Genomic DNA, 25031 nt, shown 5'->3' on the forward strand with positions numbered 1-25031 from the left:
TCAAATTTACGGGCACACAATCACTCCGCCCCACTTTAAGATTCAACAGTCATTGCCCACAGAGTCTGCATACCAAAGGCACCTCATAGCAAACACAGTGGAATATAGTGTGTGCTTTTAATATACATTTAAACTCTGGAGTTGCAACAACCTGCCATGTTCTTTGCCCAGCATGCCGGATATTTTAAAGCGTTTGACTTACTCCGTGGTTTAGGCATATGGCATGGAGAGTTGGCAGAGCATGCGCTTCGAACTACATGGCCTATTGCAGAATGTTGTTCAGTTTAAAAATGGAAGGAGCCCTATTCCTTGAAAGAAATGGACACATTGATTTTGAGAAATTGTTGAGAATCTCTCTTTTAAAAGAAAACAGTGTATGCGTTATAGCCTTTTATAAATATTTGTAGTTGGCCCATTTCGTATATCATAGACTAGATCTACTTGCCAAGCGTGACTTCGGTTCCTGTGAATGCAATTTCCAATGTCATCTTGAAGGCAGAGACGCCATACCTTCGTCCTTCAGGTGAAGCCTTCCTTATAACGCGGCAAGACATCGAGTCCGTCCGATTTGAGCACGAAGCATGGATGGCGTGTGGGGCAAAAAAAGTGTCGCAAAATGAGGTAATCGGGGAACCGGCCAAGCGTACTCCCCCGACCCAGTGTATCTCCAATCGCGTTTTAATCTTAAGCCGCCCGTTGCCGTCAGTCCGCCAAGCAGGGCAATATATGACCCTGGCCGACAGCCGGGCAAAGTGGGTAATGACTAAAGAGAAGACTTTAAAGGCACGGGTAAGTGGCATTGGATTAATAATAGCCTAGGAATATCCTGCCTACGTTATGAGGGCAAATGTTGCACGAAGAGTTTAACTGGAAACAGTATTAAAATAAACAGCATTAGCGAGATATCGCCATATCTGTTTATTCAGTTCGATTAAACGCTGTACTGTAAAATCGTATCCAAAGAAATCCCTTTGTAATGATCGGGGGATGGTCCAAGCGTCTTTCTTTGCACAGCCTATTCCAATTTTAACAACCTTCAGCTTCATTCCGTGTTACTTACTGAAATAAAGCTTTTTCGACCTAAATGGCCCTACCGGGCGTTCTGATGCAGTAGGTGATAGAAGATATCGTTGGGTGGTGCTCGGAGACACAAACGCCGGTACGGTCCTTGTGCCGTTACGCTTGGTATTACAATCTAACGATAAAGGACTCCGGGGTATTTCGTAGAGGTGTAATTTGTTTACATCTCCTGGTCGCTTGTAGCATGCTTCCCGCTACTCATTTCTGACGATCCTTCCTCACCTTGTCATATGCTGTAGAGGAATCTAGCTACACGAATTATTGAGTTGTCACTTCCTTTTAAATTTGATATCGGACGTATGCTTCTCGAAAATGTCCCGTACTCTGTATCAACAGTTAGTTGTCCAAAATGAAAACGAGGCTGCCTTGTTTCTATTATGTGAACGTTCTTCTTTATAGAAAGGTTGCCTACGATGCAGTGGTCGTAATTCGTGCTGATCTTTCTGGAAGTTAAGTTTAGGGGAAAATACAATTATAAGATGTATATAGCACCCAGACTTGTACACTTGATTGTGTGTGTTGTTATAGTCGTGGGTAGGCAGGCCCTCTGCGTAGTGGGGTTTCTTCAACTCCCCCGCTATAGCAACTTTGTCCCCTCCCCTTCCGTGTGTATTACCCTGTCCATCCACATCAGATCGCTGTACAACAACCATCGTTTTAGCTATCTGGTGGAATCGAATATCTTTACCCGTTTCCTCAATTGAACCTTGCTTTACGAAAAGGGTACCTGCAGAAAAGCTTGCATCCAAATCAACAAAATCTTACAACGCTTAAATAAAAATGTCAAAAAGAACAACCTCAACATCATGAAAAAACCGTATTTCATTTTCATTCCTTCATTGATGTCTAGGCATCAGTTCATATCAAAGTACTCCACATTTGAAAGGGAAACGGGAAGTTTTTTATCTTTCTAACGAGTGGGCGTGATTCACATAACCCTTTTCCTGATATACTTTCTCTTTATACATTGGGTTCATCTGCTCCTTCAACAAAACTGTATAACTTGAATCGGTAAAAGATTTCCACATCTTGTCCTATTTAACAGTTTTTTTATTTGCTGCAAATTTCCTTTCTTTTTAGTTTCTTAATGTTCATGTCTGAACGTACCACTGAATTTGATTTCCATCCTTCATAGTGGTGTTTTCTCTGTTATGTTTGCATTACCCGCATTTGTCATGGCGACCGCACTGCAGACAATGAAACATGTAGTAACATGTCAACAGAGAAAGTGTTTTCCGGCACTGCCGAAACAGGCCGTGATTTTCTTCGCTTCCTATTCTGATCTCCTTGGCTTCACAGCCAGCGCAATTTCTCCGAAAAATGAATGCACAAGCGCGAAACATGATCTAATTCTGTCAATTTGTTATCGTCGCATGCTCCACTTTCTACTTTCTCCTATAGGCCTAGTACCAAGGGATCGGCTCACAATGCTTAGTCACTGGGTGTCTAGAGTAAAAACAAAATCGGGTGAATTTCTTTTCACGGATATGAAGGACTTATAACTTAGTTTTCTGCCCCGTTCTGATCACTTTACGCGCGGCTGGAGCCTGGTGAAAAAGGAATTGTGGGTTCTTGACAGTTTGATAACACGAATCTACAGCATTATGTCATGCGATAGCTCTGAGACTGATGGCGCCCGATGGCATTGCGGCTTGCATAAAAATATAACCTTGCAAATTTAAGCTGCCATCGGTGCGACCCTCTTTGAAAGTTGCAGCTGACATGAAGGCAGTGTCAGTCTGCTATTCCAAAGGAAAACTGAACAACTCGAATCTCAATTCAAATTGATGCTCTGAGGTGAACTGAACGAGCGTGTGAAAAATCTTCGCGCCACCTATAGCACCCCCCCTCCGCAAAACAAAGAGGACAGCTGGATTATTCTCCTTTGGGGAAGACTCATAATTAACGCATACAGTGTGCGAGAGATTGGCGGAGAGGTACCTTCCAAGCCTTTCAGCCCTCAGACCTGGGTTCGAATCCTGTCCAGATGATTTGGGTTTTTTTAGTTTCTGTATCTCCATGGACGATACCAAGTTTTTCCTTCCACCACTTTAACGAACGCCTCTTCAAAGTGTTCTCTCTGTAAGTTCCCTCATGTATGATTTCGAGCTGCATTGCCTGTGATGTGCTCTCAAACTCTGGATAGCATGAGCACATCAAATTACTGACTATAAAAGCAATCCAGATACGGTCATCCGCATGCCTTTGGCCACTCGATGATGTGGATCTGCGTACAGATGTTATAGCCAATCGGATTTTCTCCCTAAGGCAGACTCAGGGTCGTCTCAAGATGTGTGAATCACTGCATGGACGTTCACTAGTGAACATCTGTGTTTAAAAAACTCAGAGACTTAGCCAATCTGCGGATTTATATTTTACTTATGTTGTACATCACGGTTTGATTCCGGCTCTTATCCATTTCTCAAAGATGGGTCTCGTATCCGCCTAGGTGTTGTCTTCACCCCCATAATATTCCGTTTGCATGAGATAACTTCTTTGTGGGACCTCACATCATGCTGGTTTGTGGTACTTGTGTCTAAAACTTCCAACCACATTGAGCCGGAATTTCCAAAGTGATAGACCTATACTTGGATCTCAAAACCGTTTTGATGTAGACAAAGGCGAGATTTGAGAAATGGCCAAGAGTTGGCATTAACGCGTTTCTGTTATGCATGCCTACTGACCAATTGCATGTAGGGCACAGGTGGCTAAAATCTTATAGTAGTTTTTATTATCTCTAAATGCGAATGATTAATGTTTTGCATGATCAAGTGTTGGTCTCCTTTTCTGGTTCCACGTATTAAAGAAAAGTAGTCATCGGAACCCGATGACCAGAGCGCCCTTTTGACAGCAGACTAAATCATTTTTAGGACCGCATTCAATATTAATTTCAATTCAGCAGACCCTCTGGGAGAAGCGTAAGGATGATTCGATCCAATCGCGAAAATCCTTGGACAATTCCCATAAAGCAGTGCTCGCGACTGAATGAGCTCTCCACGAATTTCAATTTCTTCGAGGGAAGGAACGGGGAGAGGTCGGGTGATGAAATTCCTGGCAGGTCTATTCGCCCAAGATCGATGAAGACAAACCATTCTGAAATGGCGCGTAGTGGGCCTACTGGCAAAGGAACAGCAGCATAAATCTCCATACGTTAACACATCAGGCCATAAAGCCCCCATGAAAGAGAGCGGAGTTTTTTTACTGGAAGTATTGCAAGCCTGCGGATATTATTGTTAGAATATCTTGTAATGTTGCTGTGTAATGACGTCTGTACGGGACCGAGGCATATAACATGAATGGGTGCACACACATGGAAAACTTTAATTCGTTGCCGTTACAATGTGTACACGTGACTAGCTCAATGATACACAACCACACTAAAGTTCAGTGGTTCACACTGCACTTTACACCCATGCACATCATGGTACTGTGGTGTTGATTTGACACCTTTGGTATCTCTGTACAACCGCTGGGCCCATTCTGGCGTAAGAGTGTTCATTTGACACCACAGTTTTTGTAGTAAAGAGTTCGGTTGTCTCTCCAACGGACAATTGGTTTGGAATGATCTCAATCTTAGATGATAAACGCGCGGTGAAGATTGATCTTGCTTGGTATAATTATGTCAGGGTGATTCATGCGCTGTTTATGAGGTAACACCAAAAGCTGTTTAATAGTTTCTCGTCACCTTAGCTTTTTGGTGTGTAGGTCTACACCGTTCATGATTTGGAGTAAACAGGTTCTGATTTTAAATTAAAGCACGTTGTACTGCAGATGTGCATTATCGTTTAGTTTGATTGAATTTTTGGGGTTTTTTTAAATGCAAAGGTACATTTGACGTGATGTTAAAGAGGTATTTGTGTCAGATTTCTTCAATGCGATTGCTGAGGCTGTCTTGAAAGAACAACCAGACATCAGAAATGCAGGCGATTGGATTACCGTGATGAGATATATTGAACGGTTCCGTATATGCTCGCGGTAATTTTAATAAGACAATGCTGGGATCCGAGTTTGTAAGAGAAACTACAAAATGCAAAATGAAATTAACGCGATCGAACGACATGATTGGCCATCGAGCGCCACTGCCGGAGGAAACTGATGTCTTGTAATTAAATTTTTGTCTGTAATGAAATTTCAAGACTAAACTGGGTGGAAATTACAATGTGTTGGTAGCACATACCGACTGGATTATTGAGCGGTTTCTGTTAAAAGCCGCCGGTAAAAATAGCGAGTGAACGAGCTTCAGTTTTCCTACGGCAGGCATCGTGGAACGAATAATTCATCGCCTGCGTCAGTTTTCCTTTACCTAATAGCAAAATAATGGCGCTTTTAAATTCATAAGCCGTGCACTTGAAAAAGGGATTTGTATAGCATGTGAAAGAAGAGAAAAAACTTAATCTGGGGAAAACATGCGTCTGACTAACACTATATATAGCTACAATTGATGGCTGCCTGCGTAGCATGGTATCCAGACACCTCAAACAATAGACGTCTTGACAATTATGTTCAGTACTTTTTTTATGTTGGAGGTGACAGGGGCAAGCAAACTGGGAACCGCAGGTTTGGGTTTTAGGGTTTTGGTGAGCATTGTAATAATGTTATGGGTGTGCTGTATCAACATGCATTGGTTTGCACGTCGGCCTAAGCTCGTGATTTTCACCAAGAGTGAAGAGTGAAATTCATGACACTGACAACATCACAGCCCTTTCAAATGGCGCGAAGATTATCATCTTCATTGCACACTGGATCAGCTACCGTTTTTTTTACGACATCACAGCCCTTGATGGAACTCGTTCAGAAATTGAAAACTAGCACTCGAGACTTGATCAATTAATGTTGATTTAGCACCTTAACAAGTGTGTGCTCTGGACATTTGTTTCTATAAATGGCCGTGATAATGTACAAATTGAATTCATGCACCTGATGCCTTTCTTTTATCGCTGCAATGAGTCAAATGTGACTTGCATGTCAAACGCACATTCACGTCTCATTTATTTCAATTCCAAGGTCTCCGCTCGTTTGTCTCTGCAAAGTGCTCGCGATCAAAGAAGTTGTGATATAAATTTCTAATAATAGCTAAAATAATTGAAATTCTAACAATTGAATTCAATTCCTATCAACATTAATTGCTTGCTTGAAAATTAAACATTTCATCACAAATCCATTCTTTTCAAACTATCTTGTACACGGCTCACGTCATATATTAATAAATTATTTCACAAGAAATTAATTTTCTCATAACGATTGAATTGCCCACCATGTGCGCATTTTAATAAACGAAATTTGAACAGCTGAATTGAATTTCATTTTTTTAGTTATAAAGCTTTCTTCTCATTTAAAAATATTTTTGTGTGTTTGTTATGCCAACACAGGCTTATAATTTCTAAAATAACACTACAGGTAATTTGAAATAAATATTCGAAATGTTTGAAATTGTACATCATGCCAAAGATCTGCAGGGACGTAGGCCACTATTATTTGTTTAACCTCAATTCGAAAACTACAGTACCGTATCCAAGATGTCACGCCAACGGAAACAGAGAACGAAAACATATGGGCGATGTTTGCCTGTCCGTTTCAGAACAGTTTGTTTAAATTATTCAGTGCCAGATGGCAAAATGTAATGAAACCATCGCTCCTTTGGTAGGAATAAGCCATGTGCGACAGATGTAACTGTTTTCAAGAAATATAAATTAATATTGATTTTGAAACATTCTGTGATGGCAATAGCTCCCTGTAGCGCGTTCTACGAGGAAATTCCTTTTTTTCTATTCCTCCTTTCATGCAGCATTTTTCTCATTCCAGTATTTTGGTATGGTTTGCTTGGATTTGATCATGTTGTCAGAGAAAAAGAAGAAGCAGTGATTTGGAATTCTTTTCAGTAGCTGCTTACGTGCTGTGATTCACAACGAAAAACTACCCTGATTTTTTTCTCAAAACCTCTTGTGCCCTAAGGGACTATTGCCCACAAAACGAGATCAGGCGCAATTTCCATGCGATATCGAGCACTCCGTTACACATCATTTTGTCAGTATATCAGACTAAAAGGTTTTACTTTGTAACATTCCCATTTGAGACTTAGTGGCATTGTTGTGCTTGGGACTGATCGTGGATTGTGTACGCTATATATAAAGCCCTGTAGTTAACCCCCCGTAACAACCCACGCCGTTACCACACGACTACTGTTTAGTGAGTTGGGAACCGTACAACGTCGTTCGAGCTTCATTGTACAGCTGGCTACCGCAGATAATCAGCTTACACGGAAAGATTCATCTTGAAACCCATATCGTATGGCATTTTTGTCTCGAAGCATAAGCCAGTGGCGGATCGATATGACTTTCGAGACAACCTGCTCACGTGGTGAGGGATAATGTAATTGCTGTTCAATAATGCACACACCCTACAAGCAAGGCTGGCTTAATCAGCGGCTCTTCGTTGAGTATTCGAACCCGCAGTAACAACCCCCCTCCCCGGTCAAAGACACCTATGAATTGGACTGCATGGCGTATTCCCCGCGATGAAGTGCATGTAGTGGTGATTTTAGCAAGGCAAAGATTACAAAGTTCATATCTACAGCTGTAGTAAAAATTTATACATACTTAGGCGTTACTCCATCAATTTTGCCTTTAAGTGGTAAAAGGTGCCGAGGCGTTAAAAGGGTTGATAATGAAAAAGAGAATGCGATCTTTATTTCGTATATACTGAGATGGAATTTCGAAGAAACGGTATTACGTTCACAAAAACAACCTACAAAGTTTTCTTTTTCACCATTTAATAATGTAAACCCAAGTCTGCGGTTTAAATTCCAACTCGTTAGTTCTCGACTTGTACCCGTCTGAGCATGCAAAGCACCCGCTACCGGTACGCCATCTTGGAATTTTCGCGCGCCAGCCAGCGCTCGTTTATCACCTGAATTCCCCGGTACTGTCAAACCAATGACCGAATCGCATCCAGCCAATGCATTCGTCGCGTGGCAGTCCACAGAAAGCTCTGATGATGAGTGTTTCAAGTTGTCATTTAATATTATTTACATTGTGGTACACTTCGAGTATACACTACAAGGCTTGGCGGAGGGCATTACGTCGACTGTTTTGACCTACGCGTGTTAGTTATGCTTCACCATCGTTAGGCTGCTGAATGTTAGTATTGGAGACTAATATAAATATACAACCGATTCCGATACCGGCTTCATAGAGTCGACAATACATTTATCTCTGATTTTACCGTACGCGAAAATATCTTATAATTATGATATATACCATTTATATTATGTACAATGTATGTAATTTATCCTATAATGTGCTTGAATATAGGAGTAATTTACTTGCCTGATCTTTTTCTTACAGCGCCCAGTTTAGAGCGATAAACTTTCCACTAAAAATATCAAGCAAAAATATCTACTCTAGTACTCGTATAAATCGTAAAATTTCAAATCCAAAAGAACCTAATGTGATTTGTATGGGAGATGAATGGACACAGTACAGGTTAGCTCAATGTCTAATGTGATCCCTAGAATATGTTATTTCAAACTATAATGCTAAGAACTATGCAAACAGTTATGTTACTGCCGACATTTTCTTGAGCGTACTTATTGCACTGTTTTAAGAAGCAGGGTCGCTTACATTTTTTCTCTTTAGAGAAGAACTCGCCAACGGCTGTAGGTTTAGTCTGACGAGAGTGATTTCAATGAAGGTGCTTATCACCCTACTCCGACCCGTTCAAATCATTCATACCAAGATGTAATAACTGGAGTTGATCGTAACCCCAAACCGTTTTCAATGGAAGATTTCCAACTGATTGCGCAAAAAGAAAATATCTAAATATAGTTATTTTTGTTGTATATTTGATGAAATGCTTCATGAATGCTAATTTTGAAACTGAAGTTCATCATTGTAAAGATAAAATACGTAAAAATAAACTATTCACGCCTTATGCCTTCCTCAATTACACTTCTGATTCTAAAGATAACTACGGTACCTCAGTAACTAATATTATTACACTAATTCGATCAATCTCTGTTTTAACTCAACAGACAAGTCTGTAGAGAATTACGCATACCTTTGCATTGATAATTGGACCATTTTTAGCGAAATTATTGTAATTGTCATACCGTTTTAACAACAAGGGGTGAGACTGGCATTATTCGCTTGTCCCCAGAATGATGCGAGTGGGTCGGAGATAAGACCTCGCTACCAGGTTGTGCTTCATCAGCTGACCATGCGTCACTGGACGCGTCGATGTGCACCATGGCGTACGTAGTCCAGGTGTTAATGTCGCGGTTGTAGTCAGCTTGGAAATCAGCCGACTGCGTGTCCTCACTACACGAGGTCTGGGACCCGCTGTTGGCCTTGCTGTCCCGCAGTCTGGCCGTCAAACTATGGGCTGGAGACGGAAACGACAACGACCGCTGGTCCCAGCTGAGGATGTCGTGCCTTGGACTCGAGCACCAGGAATCCCCAGAGCAATCGACGCGGCGCGGGCTCCCGTCGTCCCCGGAGCCGCACGTGCAGGCGTCCGACTCATTCTGGGAACCCGACTTGGTCAGGTTAGAATGCAGGAAGCACTCGTTGTGGCACTTTTGGGGTGAACTTGAGAAGGCACATTTGGTACCATTCAGGCCGTTCCTAACCGCCACGAACTGAGATAGGGACTTACAGGGACTGCACATGCGCGGCAAAACGACGCCATTTTCACAGCTCTTCACGACGCACGCAGCTTTCTTCACGATGCGTTTACTTCTCTTAGCCTCTCTTTCATCGGCTTGTTTCGTCTGTTCGTCGTCTAAGTATGTTGATACCCGTTCGATTTGGTTCAGCACTCCCTTTAGTTCCCTGACGACGGTGTTCAGCTCTGAAATGACCTTTTCGAGGTCTGTAATCACCACTCCAATCTGCTGTTTCACAAGATGTTTGCGGCGTTTATTTTTCATGGCCATCGCGTCTCCCAGATCGTCAGATCCACCTTCGTCACAAACTAACCAGATTTCCGATTTTACACATCGACAAGCATCTCACGGTTCACGCTCAAATATCATTTTGAAACTCGTCCGCCGGCAGGTTTTCGATAAGGAGAAATGGATAAGTCACATTGATTGAGGCGTGCTTCGAAAATGGCGCCAGTTCCTCGAGTGAATTCACCGCTAGTCCGATGTGAACGAACCGTGAAAATGTCAGCGGGAGAAATAGAAGGGAGCATGCAGTGAAATTCCAAATGTAAACGATGCCTCGGAAATCTGGCGACTGGGGACCTTCAGCCTCCCGGACAGGAAAGCTTGCGTTAAACGTTTTTCACGAGCAACTCACAGCTGTACTCCGGCATCAACTGCAAATTCGTCGAACTCGATATAAGAAAACGCGTTGCTTGATGGAACGAGCACCGTGCTGTGCGGAATGATTCTTTGGAGATCGAGGGAAGAAGAGCTGCTCGTCCCCGGCGAGCTTGCCGCTAGGCCTGATGAGTGGCTTTGCATAGATTAGATCGGAGAAATCAGGCAAGAGGGAGAAGTTGATCCAAGACGGAGGAACCCTAGGAGATCACCGAATATTGATGATAACCTGAGCTGTGTCAGGGGGATGTTTTTCTCGAGGTTTGCAGACGGCCCGGCTGTCAAAAACAACACGACAGCAGCCGACGCTGGGGATCGCAATCAAGCACTCGGGTGATTAAATGTGCGGCTGGATTCCTACGTTTTCTTTTCGGCACCGGAATCTGATTTCCGATGCATGGCTCTTTAAAAATGGTTGGCTACACATTGATGGCATGTTGCCTGTACTGCTTCGTGTCCTCACTTCCGTGCTGCTGCCGAGTGATTGCTAAGTTCATCACATCGGACGGAAATAAACCCGACTATTCGCCGGGGCCGATGTGCAGTTGATACGGTGAATTGGTAATTAGTTCATTTCTTCTCCTCTGCGCAGCTATAAAACATTTTCATTGTGGCACGATCAAGAAAATGAGGGTTGATAAAACTGCACCCCCTCAAATCATTTGTTGAAAGTCGCTTCTTGTCAGTGTCTTAGGTTCATTCTGACGTTCGTAGATTAGAACATCACAGCGATGGCACCGCAGGCACCTGAAATGATCACCAACTGAACACCCACACATGAACCTGCACAGATCAACTGTGGAGACATCCGTCATCGTGCTAGAAGCATGCCTGGACTACCTGCGATACGCAGGCGCACATAATCGATGATAATTGGTTCCCTAGAAGCTGTGTTGGGCACATCCATTTCCCCCGGTAACTCAATTTCGTGTCGTCTGCTGCAGTGGATCGCTATCTTCTGCAACGTGGCCTCGAACTAAAAAGATTGCGATCGGGCCTGCAAGAAAAAGCGGGAAGAGAAAATTGTCAGACTTTATCTCGACTGAACCTTCATTGATTTGTCCATCAACCCCTCCAATACGGGTGCAACGAATCCAGATTGCACATGGAACCATTGCTCTCGATTCTCGATTAGTGAAACATTTTAAAAATCTACTCTTATAGGTTTGATGATGAATGAACGACTTCGGAAGAGCCGTCATAATGACTTTATGAAAATTGAATTACAAAATGTCCCATTGTAAATTCGCATCCCTTATTGTCTTCAGTAGGAATTATACCGTCATTTTGCACTGCGGATTCACCATGGAAACGAACAGTAAAAGGAGGGATGGAGCTGGAGGGGGGTTTGGTCCCTACCACTCCTGGAATGGGCGCGTCGAAAGGTTTGAGTGTGTGCTGTAAAAATGACGTAGTACAAATTTATTTTTATACACATGTCAGATTTAGTGCCATTCACAGATTTTGTTTGTTTGTTTGTTTGTTTTCTATTCTGTTATCGATTCTTAACCCCTTTAAACAAGAAAGGTAAGTAATTTTGATCGCATTTTGCAGAGAAATCCCTAGCTTAACGCTCTGTTGAATTAACATTCAAAACTCCGAAGTACGTGAGATCTACAATGCACATAGAGAGATGTAAGAAAGATTGAGAGAACAAGGTCCTAGGAGAAACGCATCTCTTCTTGTGGAATTCAACACCGCACTCGAGGCAAGACACGTCCATGACCGCATGTGCACGGTGACACCCTACGCCGAGCGGCAACGGTCAAGCTTTAGGAGAGCACTCGGCAAGTGACCGGAGAAATGAATGCAGTGCCACAAATCCGAAAAACTACACCACAACAGCCATTCATCCAACGAGGAGCCTAGAACCTGCTCTCCCCCGTCCATCAGACCCATTACACTGATGAAACTAAGAGAGGAGGCAATTTGGAGAATAAGCAAGCTCTATCATGTATAGTGGGCGTTAGTTTTTTGGGTCATAAAAGTCAATAACGCGTCGCAAAAATGACGCTGTGGCACATCAGCTGTCTGGTTTCTATACGAGAATAAATTCAACCTGTCACTGCCTAACAGCGCGGGCTTCCTCTTGTTTTCTTATTTTCTACGATTTGTGGCGAGGTTCTGCTGTAAAAACAAATCGACCGAAATCTGATACTTCCGTCACGACGATGGCCTTTTATTTTCCAAAGGGCCAGAGATTCTCGCCATTTTTCCACCGGAGCTTTAATCGACACCTTCTATACGACCCAAATGATTACGCCATAATGACTCGTGCTCGTTGACTTTAACGGCAGTATCAAACTCCGATGTGTTGACACCCTTTAAACGAATAGGTTCGTTTACCATAACGGTGTAAGCTCAAAAGTGCGCTCAGTTTTGTCCATGCATAAATATACACCTTCACTCAGCAGAGAAGACTTTTAATCCCTCGTAATATTCGCATCATTTTATTGACGTTAGTGCACGAACTTATGGTGGGATGCGTAGTGTAAATAATGCATTCAAACCCAAATTGGATACAAGCTAAGGTACTTAATGGCATCTTTTTGGTGGTTGTTACCGATATAGTCAGTTTCAAATGTTTACTGCATGCAAATTACAATTTAGACGAGCAAGATTTTTAGCGCATGATACACCAAAATTCAACTTTAAGGGCGATTCGGTTGGACCACAGAGCGAGGAAACAGGCCAAATCATGACATCAATCAAGGGCCGATGATTATTCTCAGCTCCGTCAGGCATCTCCGGCAGAAGCGAATTTTGGAGGCAGCAGAAACACAAGAAATGGGCCTGGGCCAGAATTAATTTGTCTAATGGGTCGCGCGGCCGAGTCTTGCACTGATTTCTGGCCGGGGTTTGTCAGCTTTCGGAAATCCCACATGGACGGGGGGACATCATGTTCAACATCGAGCCTCGCGCGCTTCCAACGCGATCACCTTCCAAGATAAATTGAGAGAGATTGGGTAGGACTGGTTGTCATCAAATGGTCATGTAGGGGAATGCAGTGGTCAACGCACTTGATCCCCTCCAGCGGGACACTAGAGAGTGCGAAGTGCACACAACATAGCGCCAAATTCGTAAGTCTTGAATTTCAATTCTCGGCGGGCCCTACTTCTGTACACTTTTCAGGGCGCTCGTAATCAACATTTCCCTCCCCTGAAAGCAGAGGTGCGAGCGATCAGCACAACCGAACGGACCTGATATTGAAGGATGCCACGCCGGCCTGTAAGGGCCTAGCAAGCAGTCCAACCCTCCGGGTATACACGCACTAGTGCGGGCATGAGATGGACCTGAAATCTCGGCCGACCCCATTCAGCATGGCTCCATATGACCTCAATTGAATCCGGAAATTGGCCGGCGTGCCCGCTCCTGGGTAAAACTCGAGACTTTCTGACCTCGTTCTTTCCGTCGGCGGAAGACGAGAAGTTGTTATCCTTTTCTAAAAGGTCTCCTGAATTCACCTTGAATTATAATGACAATTTAATCGTGGTACCCACACTTTACCTTGTTCTACCCTAAATATTTCAAGATTGATCAAATTCTCACAACATCCCGGGATACACATGTATATTCCAATAAGCTTGATTTCCGACAAAAAAGCGTCATTTTTCTATGATGCACTTGTTTCTGTATACATCTACAGTGGATGTTTATAAAACAACCAAACCTTTGTCCTTTCCGTATGGTATTTTGTTTAAAACAGTTAACGTTTTTGTCTTATGAAACGTCCCATTTTGAAATCAACGGTTATTCCAAAACTGCATGAACGTTAGTGATTTAAACCTACAATAAATGACACTATCCGAAGTTGGTACCTTGAATGATGTATAAATGATTACCCTTTGCTCAAATTGAAACACGACGATGGCACTGTCACTGGACAAACATCACGAGTGACGCCAGTTGTCACGAAATTCCAAGTGACAATTAACGATGCATCCCCTACAAAAAAGGTCGAGCCTGCCAGGAACACGGTGCTACAATCAACACAGAGAACGAGGCTATAGCCATTTGGAGACAGTTTGCTGGATTATTATGCAAATTACCTACCATCTTGGAGATCATAAAATCAAACCTGTAGTTTAGTCAGCACAGAGGGTTGCCTGTCCCCTAAGCAATACCTTCTTGTTTTGTTCAGCTGCTTCTTGAGCTCAATATTCAGATCAGACATCTTCCATTCTCTTTTTTTCTGTTACAATTTCGGCAATCGTCAATTCCCAACCGTGCGTGCGAGCCCGAAAAGTGCTTCCGCGAATCGATTCCCGGCCCATTCGATTTTCCTCTGCGGCCGTGCGGGCCTTCTTAAATGGCGTCGTGGCTTCACAAGAACAAAACGGACACGATCTAACGGAGGCCATATCCACTGTCTATCGGAGTCTTGGGGAGTGTTTGTCCTGGGGGATTTTTTTTTTGGGGGGGGAGGGATTCGATTGTGATGTAGAATCAACGACCGTCACTCCTAGTGAATTGTCCTAAGCGGCGCCACTTTTCCGCGGGTTTTTGCCGAAATGTGTTGGGGTGCAGCATCCCAGTGGCAGCGCAGTGTGTGGGTACCAGTTTTCCACACATTGTAACGTATACCCTGCACTTGGATGACCAATTCGATTGATGCCCATGGCACCTTTCAAAAACACTGCCATGCAAAAAGAAAGGAATAACACTCTTACTCAAATCAAACATAAGCCACCAGCCATCTTGTCACCAAGAACAATTTGTCAGAATCTATACTGTAAAGCCACCGACACCGTAACGAAACAGCCCAGTTCGACAGATCACTCCACATCCAGGTTGTATTTCCGAAAAATTGACAATCATTGAATCGGATGTTCTTGGAGACCACTCAAAGGGAGAACTGGGCACAAAAAGCTGTTTACATAATGGCCCAAACAGGCATAAGTGCAATGCGGTGCGGTAGCAGAGGATAGTTTACCTAGGCCGTTTTCCAATACTCAACTTCGGCTCCGTCTCAGGCTTCAACTGTTTTTTTAACTAGCTGACTTTGAAGCTGTAAGCGCACTAATTAGTTTAATAGTGCCACAGAACATCAAATAAGATGCAAGAAAGCCAAAAATTACAGTAATCCAATGTAATTTAACGCTTCAGGCCTACAGTCGGGGATTGGTTTTGGGAACGCAACCTCAGACGGAGACGAAGTTGAGTATTGGAAAACGGCCCTACACGTAAATCTCAGTGCCAAGTAAAGGCAGCTTTCCGTATATGCGTTATCTCGGCTTCATATCTTAAAGAAAGCCAAGTTCCACTTGTGCTATGAAGCCTACGGTTTCCAAAAGTGAAGTAAATGTTTCCAATTTGTGTTTACGAATTGTGTTTTTTTTCAAATTTCGTTTCACGAGATCTCATTTTAGCAACATTCTTCTATTGATAAAAAAAATAACTCTTCAATTTTTTTTCAAATTTGTGTCGTGAGATTTTTTCCAGTTCGTTTTTAAGAGATGTAAAAGTGAGCTTGATAATACATGTCGAGTTTGAGCCAACTTGAAAAAACTATATCTCAGGATAAAAATTGAAAATTGTATTTCGTAATTTTTTTTCAAAAATAAACTAAACATAAGGTTTTTAAATATGAAAAGAAAATCAAAAATCTCATAAAAACAAACTTTGGAAAAATTTAACTCGTGAAAAGGTTTCCCAAGCATAGAAACAATGTTTTTAATTTGGGTCACGGTTGTCTATTCAGGGTCACTACTGAACCAGGAGCGAAGTCCTCTCGTCAGATATCTCATAATGCAATTTGCCACTGCCATGGCAACACCTCGGAGTCGGCTGGGGCTGTCATCTACGCTCATAGATCAATAAAATGCCGCAATAATACGACCCGGTCACATTCAATCAAACGATTTCCTTTTTCTCCCCTTGTGGCGTTGATCACTCGAGGTCGGAAACGGAATGTCTTTGTTGATCATATTAATTTGCGGTCACAAAAAAGACCCGAAAAACAGGTCCCCATCTCTTTAAAACAAAAACCTCCGTACGTCATGACTATTCATGCTCACGTCAGTACTCGTGTTTGCAGAACTTATTGTTTCCGACGACAATGAATCTCAGCACATCGTGAAGTAATGCGACATTTTATTAAATCAATTCATATCAGTGGAGGCCTCGGGCAAACCGTTGTTTGGAGGCTCTCACACGGGGTCATGTTCTCGTTTCCTTGGCATTGTATAGGCACGACACATACAGCGTTCCCTTTTACTGTTGTCAAAGGTTTTTCAACAGCTTCGATAGAATTTCTTGGCCATCCTCGGCCACAGTCTGTACAGGGTGGTGTACATTCTATTGTACATACACTTTAGTTCCAACCTAAATGAAATGGTTCTATTCCCTTGCCTGGGAAGGTTTTGGGAAGGTATCTTCTACAAACTGCGCGCTTGGTTATAAGGGTTCACCTCGGTCAGACTACCTTTACCGACCACTTCAATCTGCCACTTTGAGAAGCAGTTCGCGCTACAAACCACATCCTTTAGAAGATGCAATCGATTTCAACAGGAGCCCTCCATACTGTATGGGCTAGCCCTGGGTATGTAGACAAGGAATTGGTTAGAATTGCTAAACAGACATTCTGGAAATTGCTTTTCGATCTGAGAGCGATTTGGACGCAAGAGGCCATGCTAAAATAGCTCCTATGAATTCCACAGCCGACCATTTTTGCCACTAACGGCCGACGCCTCAACCGTGCAACTGCATTAAGTACGACTAAATGCCTAAATTACAGTACTACAATGCGCACCACAGTTGCCATAATTCGGCTCAGTGTTAGGCGTCTCTCCAAGATTTTACTGCACCCTAAGGTAAAATTTTGTAGAATATGGGCGTTTCAGGACTCTCATTAGTAGGAAAATACAAGGCCAATATTTTAGCTTATGTTTTTGCCATTGCGAAACCTGACTTCTAACTTCAAGTCAAGTTGACTCGTTGCAAACGTCTTGAGATTATGTTCAGACCTTCAGGGCTTGCAGATTTTCTCATGCCCAAATATCTCGGTCAATCATACCCCCGAGGGGTGATAAAACAGATAGAAAAGTGTGCTTGCTCCGTGGGACTCCATTTCAAGACTTGCGGCCACATCGCGCTTTTTTTTTTTTTTTTGGTAAGGGATATTCACGCGGATAATGCTGCAGCACCCGGGTCGTCTATGTAATACATCCCCAGTTTGTGCGCCGACATGCCGTGGAATTAGCGGCGACGTGAGAAACACTTAAGCGAATTTCACAACCTCTTCACTGATATGTCGTCATAGTCTGGTGCCTAACTTCGACCCATCGTGCGCATAGCCAGTAAGTATACCGGGCAAAATTACCTTAGCCACATTTCAGAAACGTTGTACAGAGGTATTTTGTAGCAGAAATATGTTTTACACATGCAAAACGTCCCCTAAACAAGAAAGTGAAGAAAAGCAGGATTTTCAGTCCCTTACCCTGTAAATTAAGCCTAAAAAAGACGCAAATACAAACGTCCGCTTAAAATTTACCAAAAATAGTCTGGCACTAATGTGTTTGTGTGCGCTGCGAACATGCAGTACAACCAGGTCACAACTAGGCAGGTGCTGGGTGCTTGTCCAATGACTTTCATTTGAAAAACCGACAGTCACCAAGCCACCCAGTTCCGTTTCGTTCCATTCAGCTCTGAAAGCGAAGCCAAGGGATCTACATTTTATTTCATTACAGGAGACAAGATTTTTTTTTACTTAAATATCTGCTCTTGTGACTGCATGGCGACATATTTGTAGATGTGGGGAGAAGCCGTTGAGTTAATTCCACAGTAGAACCCGATACAATAAGCAGGGATTGACAATTTCTAGTTATTACAAATTGTCCTTATACCCAGCCTGTCCAATAGCGCCATGGCCATGATGAAATCACATTGGGTCCCTGCCTGCATTAACGAATTAGTCCATATAAGATTAAACCCGAGAAACCTGTAAATATAAAGAAAAAATGATAGACATACATTGCATTTACTTATGTGAACCCAAAATGCCAGTGTGATCCTGGTTTTACCCCTGGTGGAACTCAGCATGCGTTGGAATGTTACGGTTGTGGCTATGGCTGGGCATGCATGCCTATGTTAAAGCTTCTGCTAACGGTCGCAGCCATTTCCCATAGCTTGACTCACTTGTTACTCCCGGCTTCGGGCGGCCCATTTGGACACTTCAACAGTCTCGTGATAATCATGCTAGTTTGGAGATGTTAGCAACGACATCATCCCTAATGCGCTCTTTACTTCATATTCTGTATCGGGGCACTGTTCCATTATGCAATCCCTCAATTCGCTGAGCCGTGGAAATATTAATTTTTCTTAGTAAAAACCACGTTGATCAACCAAAGTGATGGCAACGCCATTTTTCTCCCCGGATTATTGGTCTGTCGACTTCACTTTGGCCAAGCATAAAAAATCGAAACTCACCTGTGGCCCATTTTAAATTTCATTTCCACCCGAACTCGTGCTTACTACGGTGCGCCCCAACTGAAATTTACCGTTTACAGTATCAGCACACATTTTTTATGACATTATTTTTCCCCACTATCTCTCAAGTTCTCCTTTTACAAAGCCATTGAGACAGAACATGACCAACCTCTAGTTTGCTTTATTGTTATTCCATCTTCCTACATTGCCTCCTTGAAAAAAAATTGTAATCTGAAAAAGAAAGTGTGCCTTAGGTACTAAAACTTCTTGGCAAAATATTTTATTCAGTAGGAGCCATGCCTTTGACATTAGAACACAGGAATCCGCAAGTATGGTCAAGAAAACCATGCCTTCTAAAAACAAAAAGTCGCACTGTATTATCTCTTTAAGTCTGCCGAGTTGAAATTTCATCTTCGACATAGATTTACGCAGATACACTGAACCAGCCATAGAAAGCATCATCGTGCTGTCTGGTCTTAAACCCACGTCATTCAATCCCAGCACAAGTGTTCCTAAAACAATCTGCAGTTTCAAGTCCTCGTCTTACATGTCATGTCTGACAGGTGAAACAGCCCTGTTTTTGATGGCAAATCCCATAATCCATCCCAGATCCTCCCGATCTCGGAAGTGACGTCATATTTTGATCGCGGCTGATTTGGTTGCATAAACTGTCCAAAGCCATGAAAGACGACAACTGGTCATAAATACAAATTTGGCGATTGGCTACTAAAAAAATAAATGAATAATCAGATCATTGCGTGCGCTTGTAGAATTATTTTAATGGCTACTTATCAGACACTAAAACCAATGAATCAACCTAGTAAATTATGCACCTGCGCGCATTTCAACCTGATGGCTTGAAGCTTCAGCGGCGGGCAGTCATTGTGCCCCCTCGCTAACACATAATGCAACGTTCTTGCTAGACTGTCTTGGTTATGCGAAGTGGCAACTATTGTTATCTGGTTGATCTCATCTTGACTTCTATAAATATGTCTTAGGCGTGAGTCATCGCCGACAGTAGTGCTTTCTGCAACGAATGCAAGCGGGCGGACCGCGAGACGGGAACACGATTTCTCTGGACTGAAGTCTAGAAGCGATCGTGCGAGCACACGGCCGCTATCAGGATATGGGCGACTGTGGGTTGTATGGACTGCTGGTAACGTAGGTCTTGAGAACAACCACAAAACTCCCAAATCCATTTAAGTTGCCTTTAAGCTGCATTCTTTCTTTAAAACAATTTTCAAGTAGAGTGTGCATTTTGGCCTTCTTGTGTAAACATTCACAATGTGGCTCATGGTCTTAAGATGTTTTCTTTCTTCAGAGGTATATCCAGTCGTTTGATATACGGTGAAAATTCGTTTCAATTTCTCAATCTAATATGACTTCATTTTCTTTATATTTATCTGTTTCATATTGCTTTTAAAAATCCTTTTTTGGTCATTTAGTGCCACCAAATGACGTTGGTTAGCACAAAGCATTAAAGGCACGTATGCAAACGCACTTTCTAAGGTTGAATTCAAAAGTTCATGCACTTCCAAAAGTCAGTTGATTTCAAATAATCTTTCTTTCACTGACATTTCGCCATGCAATCGAAAGGAAACATCTGCAGACTTCACTTATGAAGAATGTTTCCCCGGAAAAATGCCTACAACCAGTTTAGTTTATTAATTACAGGTTTTATCGATCTAAATTTATTCACCTGCCAACCACGCACAGCTACTAGGCTTGCATGTGTGCGTTAAATGAATGTACTTTTCAATAACAAATGGAGCGCTTCAAAATATGGAAAATTGAAAAATTGTAGCTCAAGGCAAGCCATCGTTTACGTATCGCATCCCAACTAGTCGAAATGGTATTACAGCGTGTCAGTCTTGAGCCAGGACGACTGTACTTTGTAGTTCGTTGGTGATTCAACAAGAGTTCTCACCTTATAAATTGATGGAGATGAGAATAAATTATCCGGGAGTGTTCGAGCCATCGCCATGCCGCACCAGGAAACACGCCTTCATCAAGACGCACAGTCATTCCACCCGTAAGTCACGTGTAGCGTGAGTCAACGGAATCGTGCAAGATATATGGCGGCCCACTCCATATCATGCTTCGTTGCGCTTATTTGCTGAATCCAAAATTCATGTTTGCAAGATGAAATCAACTTTTCGACCATATGTTCTTCTTTTTCACTGAGTGCCTACTCCCCTGTGATATAGGATATGAGCAAAGTTGAGTAAGACGCTATGGCCTAAGCCTGTGCACGGTGCTGCATTAATCAGTGATTGTACACGTATATGTAAGAAATTATCCAGTTGGTGAAATACAGATGTTTTCGATCTCTAAATCTTCATTTTAATTAATTTTTAGCCACTTTATGCCACTTAGTTTGCAAAAGAACACGGGAGAATGATTCCCGGTCCCTATAAACGTTTTTGATTCCAAGGTAAAAGCACGAGGGAAAACAACACCAAAATTACCTTTTTTGAAATAGATTAAAATGTTCAGTGCAACATTTTCATGTACTTCCGGCCTTGACAAACCTGCGATTTAGATTCACGAGGACTGCAATATCTGGTTGAATATTGAAATGAGTAATCGGTAGGGTTTATTGGCCATGACTAAAAGTTGTTGATGTCTTCAGAGATTCCCTGTAGGCTAGACTTAGCTTTCTTTATTCCCCAGACGCAAATATAACGATAAACGACTTGGCTTATGACGTCATCGCCCAGGTACACAAATAGCAGGGCTCCCGAGCAGAGAAGTAAACAGTTCGGTAAGATTTACACTGCTCCCGATGCGTGCACAACCTGATGAGCAGTTGAGCCCCGCGGTGCGGGATGTTGTGCGTCTTTTTAGTGATGATTCAAAAAGATAATGTATTCCTATGATATCCCGGGCTGCAGAACCTGCCTATAATAGCCTGAGTTCAAGTTGAAGGTAGCTGCTGCGCTGGAAGCCCGTCACGTAAACAAACGGACTGGCCTCACGATGGGGCAGGGGGTGGTGCTATACCCCCCCCCAGCAAACATGAAAACAGAATAAAGAAAGAGGAATGAGGAGCAAGAGATGAAAGGGGATGAAAATCACCAATTTGCTTGGAAAAGCCTCAAAATTGACCTCCTATCGCTGTTTATCAGCTCGCTGATGATGAGTGGTTTTTCCCCACCTTCCCGAAAATTTTCCCCTGGGAAAAGTGTTCCCCACGGGGACAACGCCCATGATTGTACGCCTCACTTGCACAATTGTACAATAACATCACCGTTACAACGATTTAGCAATTATAGAGTCGATCAAAATTATTCCCTATCTTTTATCAGAAACCAAACTGTGAACACTTCTCAGATAACACTGACTTCACGATTCCTCTTCAGTCTCCTATGAACACGCTTACACAATGTTGATATAATCAGACAATTATAAAGGTTGAGCAGGAAATCTCAACAGAAATCAGTGGATCTCAGCAGCCCGACTAGGCCCATACTCTGGCCAGCCGCCACTTCACATCCTGAATAGACAATGATTGACAGCTCACAAGGATCATTGTCTGCCGCAGTGATTCGTGCATTAACTAAGAAGCTGGGTCTCTGAAGGCACTGTTTTGGGGGTCACGTTCTACGTAAATGAATTATTTTCTTACAACAACAAAAAACATGACACTGACAGAGACCTAGACGGAGACGTGCAGCAGGACAATTCAATTGTAGATGCCATTACTTTTAAGGTCACCAGAGACCATGCAGTTACAATATTGAAGCAAATCGTAGCCCTCGACATAGCCTACATGTACAAAATTATTACCAAGTTATGGAAAGACACCTTCCAACTTGTGATCTCAGAGGCTAGAAAAGGTTGAGATGACAAGTAAGAGAAAGACCCTTAGCAGCCGTGGATAAAAACCTCGGTTTTAAATCCCCTGTGCATTAGAATCAGTTAGCCCCGTTGATTTGAACTTTGCTTCCAAATAAGAGAGAAAAAAGAATGATAATGAATTAAAACAAGATGGATGAATTCAAAAGAAATAAATATCAGATGAAAAGTAACGTTCACTTTAATCTTCTCTCGTGTTGTTCTTAGAGCAAAGTCCTACGTACCAAACCCCTGCGTGGTATTCAGCTGAAGGTAGTTCATATATATTGCCACTGAATACATGACATTTATCACCTTATTTATCTCTGGGTCTGCATTTTAATAAAAAAAGATTGACTTTCATGCCTTAACCTCAATTCGAGGTCGAAGTCCATTTCATATTTATGCAGGCAGCTTTGCTTTTTAGAATTTCCTGCATTAGGGCGAATTATTTGTTGTATGTTATAGCTCTTTCCCATTCCATGTATTAAAAAAAATGTACCGATATTTCCCAGCAACACCCCTTTACACATTTTGCAGAGAGTGTAATTACAACAGTCTTAATACACCACTGCAAATCTATTTCACATGACCGGGGTTTTTATTAAAAAGTGAAAGGTGATATCCCATATGGTGGAGATATCAAATATCAACCTAATGAGCAACATGCATCAAAATTGGATCCGGAATAATGTAACAAAATATTGGCGAAAAACGATGAAGTGGTTATTGCGCGACCACACCGTACATCATGGGGTATTTTACCTTGCTTGCTCCAGTTCGGAAGACACTTTGTCTTTATCAACTTAAAGCATCCCGGACTATTGACTGCGTCTCGGCATATGGCACTGTGCGGGACACGAGACAGATCTTCTTGTACAGCATGTGATCATATGGATGGTAGGCGGCCTCTCATTGTACACAGCTCCATTTAGACATTGGACCTCCGTTTGCGTGTGTCATTGCGAACGTGAACAGGACTTAAATTCGCTTACCTTTCACATGTTCACGGCCGTCCTTTTCTCGTCCGTCCAAGGTTGATGACAAAATCAAAATGCTCTGATATCACAAGCGCAACCGACCGTTGACACGAAGCTGTGCCCGGGTCAGCCCACGAATGGGAGTAATTTCATATAAAGGTTTAATTGGAGACGAGTTGGCGCGCCAAAAGAAATCGATGGCAGAATACGCACGAGGGTTGGGTCGTCTGCTTTCTCAACTCGCTGCACTAAACAGACTGGCTCTTTGCTAGTAAATTATGGGATTGGATGTATGTGGACTGCAGGTGGCGCTATTCACAAGTTAATACTTTAGAAAATTGAAAATTCAAATTTTGCCTGAAGGACCCAATCAATATTTGACCGGTAGGTATTAGTGTTTGAACGGAACGGTAAATTTAGAAGTTAAATTTGCATTTAAAAATGCGTAAAGGGTTATAACACAAGAATTCTTTGCATTGGTGCCCTACCCTTAATATAATCGGCAACAATTACTGTTGGAATAAATTAATTTGCCCAAGGTCAGAAGAAGGCAAACATGATATTTCACTTGAACAGATTGAGGAGAGCCAAAATATAACTCATCACTTGGGAAATTTTATGAAATGGTAAAGAAAAACTACTCACTAGAAACGGGGTTGAACATTTTTGGAAAGCCTTCGGCCTATGTGCCCGCACGCAAGTTACTCAGCTGCAATGCATAAATCATGAGTAATTCGTGGAATGAATAGCCTAAAATTAACTCGCAAAGTTAATGACGTGTGCCGTAGTCCTTTGAAAAATATCGGTGCACGAAAGAGGGCATCGTCGCAGAGCAGTGACATCAGCGAGTCAGCGGGGGCTTGGATTGGAGCAGACTTGGGCAGGAAAATGCCCCGTATGTGGGGCCCACTTTTTTTAAGTTTCACAAGGCGACATAATTTGGGCACAGATGTCCGTGACATTCATTTCTTTCGATGCATATTATTTTCTTTGCTCTTTATTTCACATATATATGCAGTTTCGTCATACCTGATGAGAATTTTTTTTAAATCAGCTGGTATGTCAGGGCCTACCGGCACTCAGCTGAGGATTATCAGTTCTTAGACTAGCGTATCTCAGGCCTACCCGCATTTCCACTGAGTTTGAAATTTCAGTCAACGTTCTTCGAATTCTTTACTACTTTACCATTTTACTAAGTGAGGTCAAAGAAGAGCAGATAAGGACAAAAGACGCTATTAATTTTGCTTCTAGGCACATGTACAGGAGTTTCTTTTCGATCAGCTATAGCTGGCCGCGCTCATTTCTTACGTTCTCCCCTCTTTCATGCATCCAGCGGTACCGCTCTGACACGTAGCAGACCAAACCCATCACGTACGCACGTAACC

The 25031-nt window shown here is 42.5% G+C and overlaps 1 protein-coding gene across 2 annotated transcripts; it reads right to left on the reverse strand.

The window, feature by feature from the left end:
• Window positions 1-6034: 6034 nt before the first annotated feature.
• On the reverse strand, window positions 6035-23887 carry LOC110987929 (uncharacterized). Of its 2 annotated transcripts, none has more exons than XM_022251092.2 (2): window positions 23662-23887; window positions 6035-11399 (listed from the first exon to the last, which is right to left on the reverse strand). In XM_022251092.2, exon 2 carries the CDS (start codon window positions 10010-10012, stop codon window positions 9182-9184), a length of 831 nt encoding a protein of 276 aa, XP_022106784.1. In that variant the 5' UTR covers window positions 10013-11399; window positions 23662-23887; the 3' UTR covers window positions 6035-9181. The 2 variants fall into 2 exon arrangements, with proteins under 2 accessions (XP_022106784.1, XP_022106785.1); XM_022251093.2 differs by lacking the exon at window positions 23662-23887 and adding an exon at window positions 23432-23565.
• Window positions 23888-25031: the final 1144 nt, after the last annotated feature.

The sequence above is a fragment of the Acanthaster planci genome, linkage group LG05 (assembly GCF_054643075.1).
Source record: "Acanthaster planci isolate LZ-2023a linkage group LG05, COTS_SCS, whole genome shotgun sequence".
NCBI classification, from domain to species: domain Eukaryota; kingdom Metazoa; phylum Echinodermata; class Asteroidea; order Valvatida; family Acanthasteridae; genus Acanthaster; species Acanthaster planci.

Bases quoted from the DNA above. Each gene is read 5' to 3' on its own strand.
- LOC110987929 (XM_022251092.2), bottom strand. From the start codon at position 10,012: ATGGCCATGAAAAATAAACGCCGCAAACATCTTGTGAAACAGCAGATT.